The following is a 16316-nucleotide window of genomic DNA, read 5'->3' as shown; positions in this document are numbered from 1 at the left end:
ATAAATTTGAACTCTATCATTGAGCAAACTAAATGTGAAGTTTGAACAAACACGCAGGAATAACCTAATATGGCATATTATAATCAAAGTACAGAATCCCCTTTACGTGAGCTCAATTTGCAAATACAATTACATTTACATTTTTAATATTTTACGTAACGTTTTTAAATCAATATTCCTTTTGTGACGTAAATAAATAAATTACATTTTCAATATCTAGGTCTCCTACTTAGAGCCCTAAGAAAACATGCTTGCGTATTGAAAAAATAAGTCCCCCTATTGCGTCTGTCTGTCTATATAAATGCGACAAACTTAAAAAATACCGAACCGATTTTTGTAAGATTTTCACCAATAAATAGTGTGATTCCTGATGAAGGTTTAGGTGTATAATTTAATATGGTTTTATACGAGCGAAGCCGAGTCGGGCTATATGTAATTTATAAATCACGGTGTTCACAGATATAACAACTATGAACAATACGAATAGAGTACGTTGTGCTATAGATTTCAGATGTTACTGCTTACATTTACTTTTCATAAAAAACGGAAACAGCATGGCGCATTTGCATAATGTCCTGGTTATGCCTCCCTGCACATGTTACTTTCAACGTCTTAAGGGTAAGTTTCCATGGATTACTTATGATAAATGTATGTAAAGATAATATTTATCCCATCTGGTACATATTTAGAAATTGTCAGTCTATAAATACGAAACATGTCATGCAAGATAGACCATTTTTACTCCGAGATTTGTAGAAATGAAAAAATATTGTTAAGATATGACCTGTAATGAATGATAAGTGACGTTGCAGCGGGCTGGATGCATTATCAGGTTACATTTATTTATACATGGAAACTGAAACTTCTATGAAAATTTCAACTCCATACAGGACAAGCGGAAGTCTGTAAAATTTGACTTGCAAGATCTGATTACACAATCATTGGGACAGGTGAACGTCCAAAGAATGTTGGATCCGCCCTAAAATAGGACCACTCCATCTCCTTACGTGGATGTCCTAAGGGGTGCAACTGCAATATTAAAGAAGTTTGACATAAAACCGATCAAAAAATTTGAGCCAAATCTTCAATATTTGACGGTTTATTTTTACGCGGGCTTCGAGCACCACAGCCGTTAATGCAACACGCGAAAATAGGAGAGAGATCGGGACAGGTGAAACAAAATATCAGCTTGTAAAATATTACACACATGAAGCCATTGGGTTGCCCATTTTTGGGAAGACGTGATTTGGCTTGTTCTCGTCGTCGAATGCCATCCACACTCAAAAAAGAAGAAGAAGCATGTAAAATACACATGGCCAGTACCTATCAGTGCCGTTGCAGTGGGATGGTGCGAGGTGGTTGTGTGAGTGGTGCGGCGCAGGAGTGGCGGGCGCGTGCGGCGTGTGCGGCGTGCTGCGCCATCCGCTCAGCAGCGGCGCCTCGCTAGCGCCCAGCAATTTTAATCTGGACAACAGACTTTTGGTCAGTGCTAGGGAAAATCTGGTAAGGTTTTAGGGAATGGAAAGTAAAGACACACATAAGTACAATCGAGGGCAGTTCTGACCCACCTGTCTTGTTTGATGCTGGGTAAGTTTAAGCTGGTCCCGACTGTACTTGTATAAATAATTTATGTACAAATACAAATATAGGAGGGTACACGCGGGTACAATGGATGTTTTTTAAATCACGTGCAAATGCATAAAAACTTATGGAACAAAATAAATGTACCTATTAACTGCTCAGCTTCTTGAAGAAATACGGCGTGAATTTCGTACAATTAATAAAGCGCCAATTTGCATTATCAACAGTCAGCATTGACAAGAAATATTTTCCCCCGATTTTATATAAAAGAAAGTTGTGGAACGCTTAACATGGCAAATCCCTTTCATTACCTTTTTTATGAACAGATAAAAGAAAAGCATTTTCTTTGTGAAGATTTAACGTAAAATCGTTTTTACTAAGCTGAAAAATAAGACTAAGTTAAAAACACAGACATTTACAGCTAATAGCTGAAATATTATATTAGAAATAAAAAAAAAATGAATATTCCTAACACCAACAAAAGCGAGGTTATATTTTGCATAGGTCAAAATTAATTTAAATATCTATAATAATAAATAAATCTAAGTATAATCTATCAAATTACACACAACTTGCAAATTCATCTACCTATAGCGTAACAAGAAAAAACTGATCACGTTTTAAAAAAACTCTAGATTTTTGGGTATCCGAGTGGATACCCAAAAATCTTCGGTAATCTACAAAGTGATGTAGATATGAGATTTTCAGAAAGGGAAAATTCGTTTGAAGTTCAATCGCCTTAGTAGCACATGGAAGCCACCGGTAGAAATTGGTTTTCCCAATGCGACATCGGGCCTGGGCTAAAAGAGCTTCGGATCGAGCCGTGAAACGAGATATAAACCGTTCAAAAATGCGGACGATCCAGTAGCTTGCAGACTCATAGACTTCAGACAAAGCGTTTAATTTTTTTCGTATACTACTTAAATAGATTAAGAAAATTACCGCGCTAGTTACGAACAAGAATGATAAAGTATTCGATCGCATCCGATTACGGAAAATAATAAAATAGCGGTGTTACGGTAATCTAAGGAAATATGAAATCGGCCAACATCTTTATCATCTTACTTTGGAAATTATTTTTAACATTTTTTGTGGCAGTGTTTCTCGAAGATATTTGCAAGAAAACAAAAAAAGAGTAATAAATGTTTCTTATTCGCCCCATACCCAAAGTTTCGTATTTGCAACTGCTACGCGTTGTCTGACATCCATACGGCTGTTTATTTAAATTCGATTTTCTGGAAAATTCCTATTCGGTCTATCTTTTTCCGAAGTCTACGTCTGAATATTACATAATACTCAGCCGAGACGCGAGCATTTGAGAGCCGCGCCGGTCTAAATCGATATTATTTCAATAGCCGTTTCAATGTAATGTTTGTTGGTAACACTGAAAAGCTCGACTCTGGAATTTCCCGCAACATGTTCATAAAATTCTTATTTTGAATCATATTATGTTGACTCTTGTGTTTATTCATTTTTTGTACATTATTTGATCAGTGACATTATTTTTTCTCATTTTGTTAATTCTAAATTCCAGGTACTTAAAAGTCTTCGTCAAAAAACAGTAATATAACTTTCATTTAAACACTAAACAAAAATGTGGTCGACATCATTACAGTTATTTATAACATGAGCTATTTTCAGATAGCAGCGATTTGTCTATTTACGTTTGCTGTCGGGTCAAATAAGGTTTATACAGCACCTCGAGACGACCACACATTGCGGACTTAATGTCCCTTAAGTCCCTTAAATTCACACATATAACACCATGTATATCTCACCAGATTACTCGATTTTAGTGCGAGAAACGATAAAAAGTAAGACAAAACACTTTCCTTTTCTTCGCTCTTTTTCTCTTGAAAATGGAAATAATATGTAGATTACCTAAAAGGAAGTATGCTATAGTAATCAGCTAAAATTTGCAAAGAGCGCCGTCTCAATTGCGCTGTCTGATACGGCCGGAACGTAATTTGATGAAACTCCCATTCTACTAAATTGCAAATCTTTGGTATTATGAGCCCTTAAACTTTCCAAAGTTTATCCCTTTCATAATAAAAAAAACTCGAATTTTCCATAACTCCTTCCTTCATAGTCGTATTCGGGCCTCATGGCTGAGGGTCGTGGTCATTACGTGGAATGAAACACACAACAACTTTCTTGGCACTATAAATGTAGTGGTTTGCCAATGCTATTTCAAATACAAGTTAATAATTTCCTTCATCGGAAGTAAGTGGTGGTCGATGAAAACATACATAAGTCAGATTGGTTGGCCCGAGTAGGATCAGATTGGTTGGCCCTTTAGATCGACAGGCGGACCACCACCGCTTCATTTTCCTTAATTATCGCAGTTCAAAACAAACATGTTAAAACAAATACTAGGCTAATCTAGACGAGTTTTTAACGTATGTAAGTGGTCGGGGTCCCATCCAGTCAACACCTGTTATTAAAGCAGCACTCCGGGCGAGAGCCCTCGACTTCCTGGGCAAACAACAGAGAGGCCCTCGAACCTCTTCACCGGCGCCTTAATGGAGGCTGCACCTTAACCACGCCACATGAAGAAAATTTATGTTCCATTGAACTTAGAGCAAAAAAACCATAAAATTAATATGTCATTTACTCTGCAAATATTACACATACCTATTTTTAAAGTACTATTGAAAGCAGTTTTCTTTTTTATAAATTGCCCGCGGCAGTCACTAACTAAATAACGTAAATACAAAAATAGCTCAAAAATAAAGTGAATTGTTGCTGTTTGCCTCGAAGGCAGAAAAAATATTTAAAAAGTTCTTCCCATTTGTGCTAACAATTTGTTTATGCATCGTATTCAACCGCTGTAAGTAAATTCAATGAAACACAAACAGAAATTAAAATTCAAAACTACTCTAAATTGGCATTGCATGTTATAATGCAAGTTTGAAATTCTTTCTAGCAATCACACGACTTGTACAACTCGACTATTATGATAACGATTCTAAAAATATTTGAATTTTGATATTACAACGATGAGTGTTTTTAAAATGTTTGCTATAAGAAGTTTGTTTTAATAAATGCACTTAAGTATACTTACTTTATATTATTGTCTGTTTCTTGTCTGTGGCGATAAAATAAATCGTATTTTATATTATGTAACACTTTACCATAATTGATATAATTGATGGTGGTAAGGAATTATTCTCTATTCAATGAAGTCAGTAGGAAGTATTATTTCAAGTAATTATTTCAAGTTTCTGCTAGAATACTCCACATTACCTACCAGCAACAAAGCTACAATCAAAGAAGCTTTGTGTTATTTTAGACAGTTTCAAAAGATATTTCTTATTTATAGCTCCATGCGGAAATATCCAGAGGTGGTCCCGGGTCCGGCTGTAATAAGCGCGGTAGTTGCCATGGTAACGAGACACAGCTACACACCTGGCCTTGTGCGCGCGTCTCGAGCGCGTGGAGAGGTCCAGCTCGCTGGCGGCGGTGCACCCGGGCCCGGTCTGCAAGGAGCCCCGGGAGCCTCCCAGCCGCCGCGAGCCCAGTCGACACGTCATCATTTCTGTTGGCAAAAGCAATAAATTATAAATCTGTAAAAAACTCTAGAAGTAATTCACTTTTCTGTTATTGAACCGTTCTGAGATCAATCTATTCTATTTTCACTAGTTTTAGAGCTAAATCTAATAACTATGCAGTGCTTAAGGATGTCAAAAGTTAGAAGATTGTAAATCGCTTATGACCGAAGCATCAAACAGAAAATAATAAAGACGTTAAACGCGCTCCATCTTATGAAACGAACGGAATGAATAAAAGTCCAAATCGAATCAGGCCATTGTTGGCACACTTCTTTTATAAACCGCCGGGCACAATTTTGTTCATTGTACCTCCCGCACCCACTCGGTCCAACTTCCGTACCAAATTACGAGATTCGAAAGAAACTCCGGCCGGCCAAGAAGTTACCTAATGAACTGAAAATAAAGAACTTTAAAACGACAACCACGTGAATACTTTTATTAACTTGGTAGGTAGTTGTCTGCAAATTGAATAACGACGTATTTTAGTTCGTTTAATTTCTCACTTCTTTCAAGCAGGAGCTTCTCATAAAACTAAAAAAAAACACTAAATGAAGTTGGGCAACTTGTTAAGTTTTTATAGTTTATTCTCGAAGTTGCTTTGTAGTGAGCTGAAACGAAGAAAAAGGTACATAACCTTTTTCTTTTTATTATAGGTATTTAAATATGTAATATTTCAATGCACATGACATATAAATGTACCTATGGTGTCATCGGATTACTTGGGATAAAGATATTAAGGGTTAGAAGAACATTTGAACAAAAAATATTTAAAAAGAAGCAATCATTTTATTCTTCAAAATAATCAAAGCACGCACGAACACTAGCATTCACAACTCTTCTACACGTAACTTATAGTAATTTCTATAATATAAATTACACATATATGAAATGTCACATAAAGTAAACAACTTCAATCGTCACTATATTTATTTCTAAAAGCAGTTCTTTATAACCACTTTAACTGTGATTCGGGAATGTGACGTCACGCAATCCAACGCATGTGGATTGTTTCATTCGCAGTGGTTTCGTAAATTTTAATGACATGTTGCGTCGCACTGCGGAAGCCGCGTTGGTTACCATACACGACCATACACTGCCGCTGTTCGCCAAACTTTGGCGGTTCGGTATACATTGCTGGTTTTTCATTGCAGTAAATAAAAGCTGTTATACAAACTACCCCATGTTCGCGCATAGATGTACAAGAGTTTAAAAATATATTATATTTTACATACTTAGATATACATTTCTCTGGAAGCTAACGCGGTTTCCTCATCTGCTCATAAAAATACTGTTGAAGAAATTGCAACAAAAACAGTATTTTTTAAAATTAGGTATTTGTTTTTTTTTTCACCAAAATACTGAGTACAAATTAATGTAGGTACCTGGGAGAGATATTCAGAAACAAATCGATAAATGAGCATTTTAATAAAAAATATCATTTTAACAAAAAAGATTTTATACTGAAATATAATACCTTTAAGGACAGTTATCCAGAATGGTTTCATTAACTAACTCGCCGTAACAATTTATTTAATAACTCTTTCTATTTTAATTAGTTCCGCAGCCCGAAGAGAATATAAAAATGAAGAACCTTTAATTTTTCTTTCCTTGTTTCAATAAAGCCCAAAAAGAACTTTTGCAAGGTTTTAATCTGGAACTTCAACATCGTTACTGCTTTAGAGAATTACTTGTGTAGAAACATTAACTTATAAGTAAAAATTGATTTTCTTCGTTTTCTTCTTTGCGAGTTAAAATAGCAGTAAAAACTATAATATGCCTAAGTAGTTGTTGACAGTAATAAGTAGTTTATAATAAGTAATTGTTGATTGTTAACAGTAATATTTTTTCATCATTATTTTGAATGGACATCATAAATTAATTTACATTTTATCTATAGTCATCGGCATTAAGGACAGGCAAAGCCGGGGCAAATGCTTGTTTCTAAACAAAATTGGACGAAAAATCACTGTCACATAGTCAGTTTTCATCACTATTCTAATTCTGCAACACCTGTTAAGAGACGTTGATAGATTATATAAAATGAATCTTCAATCAACCTTTTAAGATTCAATTTACATTAACACTGGCTGGTCATAAATTCAGAGTTGGGAGTTGCGAACTCACTTGTTACCCGACGACCTAGCTGTGCTGCAGAGTACTTGCGACGCGATCAACCTATAAGTGTGTATAAAATAGACCACGGCGCGGCGGCAACCAACCAGAAGAGACATATTGATATTATTGCATGACACCGCGTAGGTCTGCCCTGTTGTATTCGTAGCTTGGCTAGGACACCGGTTTGGATAGTTGGCGGACCGAGGCGGTGTGATGTCAGCGAACTTTTCACCGACATACAGGTTTTTGCCGACACACACAGCCGCAGAATTAATACAGACGTTTTGTGAGCAGAAAATGTTTTCCATTTCTCCACTGGAATGTTTTAGCAAATTCATTTGCTTTCCCTAACTCAATGTTTATTAATTTGTTACTATAATTACTTATTAAATTACGACTCATTAAAATTGAAGGATTTTATTTCTATTTAACTGATTGCTCTGGAAAGTATAGGTGAATTGGTCCAAGGCCATTCGAGCAAAAATACTCTTCAACTATACTTAATATGTTGTTTAGACCAAAATTATAAAAAGCTTTTCTAATTTCCCTATCACAGTTTGTGTCATAACTAAGTTACATTTTACGACAGCAAAACACAAATGAAATGCATTCCGCCTTGAAAATAAACAATAAAGGTTTCAAAGGTGAGCTCTCGCTACAGTCGAGTACAATTTGAAATAAGCACAATAACTATTTCCGCCATTTTCTCAAGAAAATGAGAGAATTTGAGTAGCGGCGGCTGTCGCTCGGTTGAATGGCCGCGCTCTCAAGATAATGCTCGTCGCTGTGGCGGCGCGGCAAGTTTGGGCGACCGCCCAGGGCGCTGAATACAAAAGGGCGGCTCAGGTATGTGATAATGGCGCGCAAGTTGTTAGTTTGTAGGAATATGCTTCTTCGAACAAACTGGCCTACATTTTCAGGTCAACTGGTTAAAAAAAGCGATCGTATGTATGTTAATTAGCTATTATTTGGGCCGTATAATATATGGAAGCTCAAAAATTGTATATACAGACGCGCGTTAGTTGCTACGCGTGAGATTATAGACGTGTCGAATTTAGCCCTGGGCTCTGGTAGTGCTAGGACCGGCTCTGGTCGCTTCGCGGCTGATTGCTTGACATTCCTGCTGTCTGGAAGCTGACGCCATAACCAGCCGTATTTTACACTGTTGTGTTTTTGTTTGTTTTGTTAATACTGCATCGTCGTACCTAAAGCAATATTGTAGAAAATGGTTTTATTTGATATTTGAGATTCTTTGCATTTCAAAATAGCATTTCCGTATATCATTTTACAATAGACAATCTCATACTCAAGCATGGTGAAATTGGTTTATTCTGCATTGCTTTTAACCGCTTGTGGTTCCATACATTACTCGCTTTGGGCACGCCGCAATGCGACGCAACACATCATTAAAATTTACTAGGAGCATCTCTGTACTAGAAACCCGATTTAAGTAAATACACATTTCAATTAGGCAGTGGAACGAACATCAATGCTGTAGAAGTAAAATAGGCTCTTGCAAAAGTAAAATTGTAGGGACAACGTAGCTTTGTGACAAGAAATGTTCGTATTCTACCATTTTCCGGAAGTTTCGATGGCTGACGTCCGTCGCTAGGGAATATATAAATAAATAACGATCGACCGCGAACCTCAAAATGTTATGGAACTCCACGACTGCGGCAAAACGTGTTATTAGCCAGGTCCCCCGGGATGATATTTCGCCACTTCGTTATGAATATTTCCTATTATCACGTGCCGCTGGCAGCCAGTTGCGGAAATTTTGTTACTTTGTTGAATTAACCACGATGGGAAAAGAATAGGACTCAGAAGAGTCACTCGCTTTAGTAATTCACTCGCTCCACAAGCCTCCTAAAATTTAAGCAGCATTCATAATGAATTATACCATCCCTGCAGATAGAGACGTAAGATAAGATAAATGTTTTTAACTTCAATAACGGTTTTATGACTTTATTAGATAACAAGAACAAACTAAACTTTTAAAAGATAAGTGTTACTTATTATTTTTTTAAGTTTTCAATGTAAAAAGACAAGCCTACTAAGTTCTGATTAATTTTTTTACAAAAAAAAATTACCTTAAGCATCATACAGATAACGAATGCGTTATGAATTTATACAAAAAAAAACGTACGCGCATTAGCCATTGTTTCGTATATTACCAATGTCGTCTCATGTGATTAATTTATTTCCCTTCCTCTACCGATTAGTTTCCGTTGTCCCTGATGAAAAAAAATCATTTTAAATTACTGTTTACTGGTTTCGGATGAGTGAAGAAATCGGATGAGAATCAACTATCAAACATTATATATAAAATATAGCAAATATCAATGTAAAATGAATCGTGGTCGCCAAGATGTGGAATATTAATGCTTTAACATTAATTTCAGTTTCACCAGTACCATTCTAAAAACCTAAAACATAATTCAAAACATAAAAAGGAATGCTGTCTCTAATTTAGTCGGGAAGACAGAAACCAGGGGACGATGATTTATAAACGTTGCTTTTAGTAATTACGACGCTCGTTAACTCGAGACGTTGCTAATTAATGCCAACACTATTAAGCTGTTTTTGATACTATCTTAATGTATTCGCACCTGCCTAGTTAGAGTTTCATTTTAATTTACCTAATAAAAAATTAAATATTTTTTAAGGAGCTGGTAAAATTACGCATACAAGCATATTTTTAATTACTTTCATTGATAGGTATCAATTAATTATTATTAATTTATTAATGAAATAGGTATTTCATAATATAATATTATTATTGTTTGGAATATTATTAAGTACCTAGTTACAGCAAGCAATTTCACAATAAAACTATTTTTTTTTAAACAGCATTGTATTGATCGTGTGAAAAGATTCAAAACATTAAAAGCTACTGATAATGACAAGTCATGGTTATAAAGCTATAATATTTAGTACGGAGAAGAAAAACTGGCCATTATAAATCTTCTCTCCCTTTAGGCGTACAATCGCGGCGCATTTTCTGTCCCGGAGGAATTTCCCTTAGCCTCCTTATGGGGCCGACAATATGTATTTATGAACATTTTGATTCAGATCAAAATGTACCTACTTAACGTGATGTTCATCATCTGCTTCCAGAATCATTAAACATAGTATTTTGTTTACTAACTAAATGGAATATCATAAACAGGATTTTCACAATGAAAATAACTTTAATACATATAGTTTAAATATATTATAATTTCGGTGGATCAAGATTCAAATTTCCAATAAGTGATTTGCCTGTACTTAGCCAGAGGCACAGACCACTCATCCATAAGATTTAGACGGTAATTTATTTTAAGTATTTATAATATATATATATATATGGATCTTTCTCATTTGTCATGAAATATATACACAATGCCACATTTTTCTTGGACGTTAACAAGAATCCACCCCACACTTCCCTCTCTCTTGCTTTTAGCTCTCATAAAAGTTACCCTTTCAATACCGTTATCATATCTGGCTCATAAACGACATAAATTAGCATAATAATATGATTTATGTAACATGGGTCCGCCTCCCCACATTACTCGTGTCTCTTGATAGGCAACACATAAAATGAAAAATTTTACTCCATTCTGTAATTTTTTCGATACAGTCAGCAACACATCAACCTAAACAAACGATTTGCATATAGATAATGCATATATGGTAACACATGCACATTCGGTAAATAAACCATCCAATGTTACAAGGGTAGACGAAGAACTAATATAATTTAACAGGACAGCATTGTCCATATATTTGCCTCTAATTTAGGCATTATAAATTTACTTGACGACCTCTGTGGCCTAATGGTCATCATACCGGACTGCTACAATGAACATCAAGATGGAAAATGATCTTTTTCAGAATTACCTGGCTCTTGTATGTTCTTATTTACATATGTAAATGTTATTAAATATGATATAGAGTTCATATCCCGTAATACAAGTCTGTTATGAAAAAAATCAATAAAGTATCAAAACAGTGTATGTGCAGTTGAATGTACCATTTAAATTGCTTCCACAACGGGCGAACGCTGGACGAGGTTCTCAGACTAATTTAGTCTCTCCACAGGTCCTAGAGTTCATTCCTATTACGAACAAATATTATTATTTTCAAAGATATTTTATCTCACATTTATATGCCGTTTGTTTGTTAATTTTTTTATTAAAAACGTATTGCGGCTGATCATAGTATACCTAAAAATTATACAGAGTAAGTATTTTGTATTTTGTTTTCACTGCACATTTTTTATGAGCCGATTTAGCGTGTCCCCGAAGCTCAGTTGCACTGGGACATGCTCCGTCTTGTTGACATCCATGGACGGATCAACGCAGAATAAGCTAAAATTGTATGAAGTTTTACGTACATCAACACATGTCAGTGTCAAACCCTATAGAAAACAACGAAGCACGACGGAGCTACAACCACAGATATAAGAGCATTACAATGTATATCTGTATCTACAACGTAATGCGACGTCGTCGCTACGAAGCACGACTAAGCACAGGAACTCGCTCTTAGATTATGAAACGAAGAAGTTTCAGCTGATCAGATTTAGAATACTAGTAATTGAATTTTCGTATTCTATGTACCTACTGCATAGTATAAAAAATTGTGTAATTTCCAAAAAAAATCCGAACATAACAACATTTTTCTACTGGGCTATACTAGAAATTGTTACAATGTTTTTAATGGCTAATAACTAACTTTCAATTAATCGAGAATTTCGCAATTATGGAGCACGTTACAAAGTGCCTTTGATTTCGAAAATTCCAGCTGTAATTGCTGCCCGTGGCAGTTAAAGCTTCAAAGTCAAAGATGTGAGTCAGATTTCACTGATTGGTATAGTTACTGAGTTATGATGTATTTTGGTGAACACATGCCTATCATCTTAAAACCGGTAAGTATATTTAATTTGAGATAAAAAATACAATCCATATATTCTTAAAAATACATTTACATTAAATTGTTTTATGCAGCTGAGTACAGAGTAAAAAGTTCCTTTATTTCTGAGAATTCATATTAATACTTAGAATTAAAGGTTCCTTAGCCACGAAAAAAAATCCGTGCCTAATATAATTTTAAAATTTCAAGCTACCAAATGACTACCAACATTATTTTATCTAAACACTTAACGAATAAAAATGAACCATGCGGAAACTGACTTTTAATGAATTCACTTAAAAACAATCTTGTCCATTAGCAAAGTTTGTAGCTTCCCGTGAAAACCGGGGGCATCAACTGGTGCATACGAGCGAGTTCTGTCCAACTTTTCTATCATGTGCGCTCGACTTTGCCGAGATAAAAGTTATTCACACAAAAGAGTTACGTTTTATCCCTCTGAGAAAATGTCCGTGAAAAATCAAGGAAAGTTCTGTGAAGGCTTGTGACTGATCGCGCGGAAATCGGAGTGAGGTGAGTGGAGAAACGTCTGTTTTTCTGGCTGGTGCGGCAACGTTAGCAAAATCATTTTTTACTATTAATTTATTCATTGATATCGAGTTGCTATTGCTAACACTTTTGCTCAATAATTGTGCGATTTCTAGTCTAGTTTTATATGGTGGAATTCGACTATAGATAAAAAAAAATAATACGACGAAGTTATGGTACCGTATTTACCTATTCTCTACCTTCTCAAAGTTTCATTGCTCCCTAGCAGCTTATAATATCACAATCTCAGCAACTGCACCTGCGAACTTAGTGTTTTTATTAGAGTATTAGTAGACAGAGTTTGGGACTAACTATTATGCTATTAACAGCGCTTTGCTTCATAAATTATGTTTGAGAACCGCTGCTTCAGGGAGATTAGCGGTATAAGATTTTATTATGGCATTAGCTGTGACAACAGCTCCTTCCTACATCAAAAAGTATAGCTTATGTTGCTCTTCAACTTTCTATCCCTATACCCAAAATCTCATCAATGCATGAAGACACGAATGTACATACTTATAATGTATATAATATTAGATCAATACGAATATTGCAAATTATGTTATTCGTTGCAAAAATCAACATGCAATTTTAATTTCTAAGGATTCTAAGTTTCAAAAAGCAATAAATAAATACAAAAAATTAGAAAACTGAATAAAATCATGCTTTTGTATAAGGGTCAAAATTAGTACCATTTCTGATGTCGTCGCCAATTTTCAACATTATAATATTTGTTTTTAAACTCATTTTTATATAATTATAATATTTCAGCAACTATTATAATAATGTTACATGTAGTTAACAAATAAAATACCCGAGAACAATATCACAGTATTTATTCTTCTACAGCCATTACCAAAGACACCCCCTTACTGTACTTTTAAGATTTTAACGATTTTACAGTACATCCATTCGGTAAATAATGTTGGAACTGATGAAAGACCATCAGACCACACAAGACTGTAACGTAACACTGATTTACAATGTTGTTAAAAACTGAGTGAACGCATACGAGTATGTAATAAATTACAAAATTATAAATGTGGTAAACATTGCCGTTAACAAAATATTTCAATGGATTTCCATGATACACGTTGTATACGAAAACAGAATAAATTACCGCCACAAATCATTAATCAAGCTGCGTTTTCTAAATTGCTATTTAAATCTTAAACCGCTAATGGCAACACTCACCGCACTGTCACAAAGTTTGCCACAAATTGATTTTGTTTACCAAACTACCTGCGAGCGCGGTTCTACTCCCGAAGGAATTTCGGAATAAGAAATCGATATATATATATATATATATATATATATATTTTATAATCAGCACTCGGATCACAATCATAACCTGTTTTGATATACCTTTACCTTTACCTCATTATGTACTTTTATGTATTATTAGGAAGAAAAAAAAAAACATTGTAAGAAACAATAATGGTAAGCCGATCTGGCATGATAGGGACCAACACTGTTCAAATGAGTTTCTTTCGGCATTTCTTCTCAGCAGTGGTCGTTCCGAAATGCCAGTAGTTTGTAGCTTGTGAGAAATAACTATAAATATTGACGAGAAAAAGTGCCTGTGAAGGTCTAATTTCTGAATAAATGATTTGAATTTGAAACAAACTCAATAACCATAAACCAATTTTAATAGTTTATTTTTTTATGCGAACCCTAGGCTTTGGTGCGTCACAAATCCGAATGTAACTGAGAGCACGCGAAGGCGTAATTTTGAATAGACAGATATATTAGAAATCTTCCACGTCCCTTTCTACGCATGAGTGCCAAAAAGGACATCTCTGTCTACATACAAAACGACCACCCACTGACATAAATTAGCCCTCTGACAAGATCTATAACAAGAACAGAAAATACATAATGTTTATCCTGCACAAAAACAGCCATTTCATTTGTACAAACTATTGAGTATACAGAACTACTGTTCTAATATCAAGGCTTCTGAGAAGTGAAGCTCATACTGTAGCTAAGAAGCATTATATTAGCTATAGTAGTAGCAATTAGTCGACTTCAATACCTACCGTTTTCGTATTAACATAAAATTATAATTTTCATTTTAGATGAAATCAAGTAGATAATCGAATACAAGGGACTAGTAAATGACTAGTCCCTTTAGAGCTCTTTTTTACTTGTGTCTTTCTTTATCGCTACTATCAACTGACTGAATCATTTACAAATACATCTATTTATAAATGAGTCAGTGAGTTGATTTTTATAAATTTATTATTTCATACATATTTAATTGTTAAAACTTAGATTCTAAGAATTCTTTTATTAATATCAAATCCCTTGCTTTATTTATACGTTCTCAATATTTTGTTATATTTACGTCCATTTGTATGCCGCTAGCACGATGACTGATTCCGTTGTTCATCAACTTCATAATTCAGTACTGTTGTTATTTAGTACCAACCAATGTATTATTTTACTGAGATATCGAACATGATATTGGAAATAGCTAACTACCAACATTTCAGAATTCTATGGGAAACATTTTCATTTTCCAAACTCGGCAAGTAGTGTGTGATTGATCTGAATAGTGGGTGGGATATGCGAAATTCCACCCTCGCCTCGGTCGAGAAAATTTCATATAATATTGTTTCCCATTCGAGAGCAGGAAGTCAACTTTTAAATATAACTGAATTTGGCATAATTAAGAAAACATCAATGAAAAAAATAATACCTATTATTGTTATTAAAAATGAATCAATATTTTAGAAATGCTAATTTACTTCCATAGTCGTTTGGGAGTAGAGCATTTGGGGAGTTAAAACATAACTTTATCATCTAATTTATTATATGACATGTCAATAGTTACTTCTAGTGTGTTTGCCCAATAGAATATCAAACATAATTAGCAAAAAATATACATCCATACAATAACATTATATTATTTCCTCCATACAAAATATAGGTACATTGTTTAGTTATAACCACACACGAGCGCCTCTTCGAGTTACGAACATGCAATTAGCAAAGTTGGCAACTCATCGCCAAGAGATCAGCTGACGATAACACCTGCCCGCGTCCTATTGTCCCAATTTTAATGAAACCAAAGTTGGTTCTCTGTTCTTTGTCAAGTTACATGTAGAACGTGCTCCCACGTGTCCCTTCTACTAATCTGTTTTATCTTCTAAGTACCTCGTCACACAGACTATGCGAGCTCGCAAATACCCCATTTTGAGTACAATTGACGACAGTACATCAAGCATAAAGGTCCATCAAGGGTAACTTGAGATGCGATCAACTGTACATGCATAATATCATAATATCAGAGAGGAAAATTTCCATTTGTTTAGAATATGCGAATATAAATCATAATATTCGTGTAAAAAATATCCTAGATTATTATGATTCATAATATACCTAGATTATTATGATTCATAATATTCATAATATATATATGAATCATAATATACCTTCGAAAACATTTTCTATGATGAATTCCGTCAAAATAATTCTACTACTTACTTAAACATAACTCTCACAAAGGATTAAAATATATATGTATTACGAGAATACTTTCCAAATTGACAGCTATTTCGGCAATTTTACAGGAGTTACTTTCACCTCAGGAACATTCCCTTAACAGAAATACCCTGAATAAGA

General features: G+C 34.7%; 1 protein-coding gene across 12 annotated transcripts in view; it reads right to left on the bottom strand.

Moving 5' to 3' along the window:
- Positions 1 to 16316, bottom strand: part of LOC128670120 (uncharacterized protein) — a 96114-nt gene that overhangs the window by 39271 nt on the left and 40527 nt on the right. For 11 of the 12 annotated variants that reach the window (XM_053745521.2, XM_053745519.2, XM_053745523.2 and 8 more), the window contains 2 exons: positions 4990 to 5119; positions 1324 to 1464 (listed from right to left, as the gene is read on the bottom strand). In XM_053745521.2, the coding sequence (XP_053601496.1) occupies positions 1324 to 1464; positions 4990 to 5119 (271 nt within the window). The remainder of the gene's footprint in view (positions 1 to 1323; positions 1465 to 4989; positions 5120 to 16316) is intronic. The other variant, XM_053745526.2, reaches the window with a different exon arrangement.

Source organism: Plodia interpunctella, chromosome 5, assembly GCF_027563975.2.
Source record: "Plodia interpunctella isolate USDA-ARS_2022_Savannah chromosome 5, ilPloInte3.2, whole genome shotgun sequence".
Classification (NCBI taxonomy): Eukaryota; Metazoa; Arthropoda; class Insecta; order Lepidoptera; family Pyralidae; genus Plodia; species Plodia interpunctella.
The sequence above is the reverse complement of the archived record's forward strand: the minus strand, read 5'-3'. Positions and strand labels throughout refer to the sequence as shown.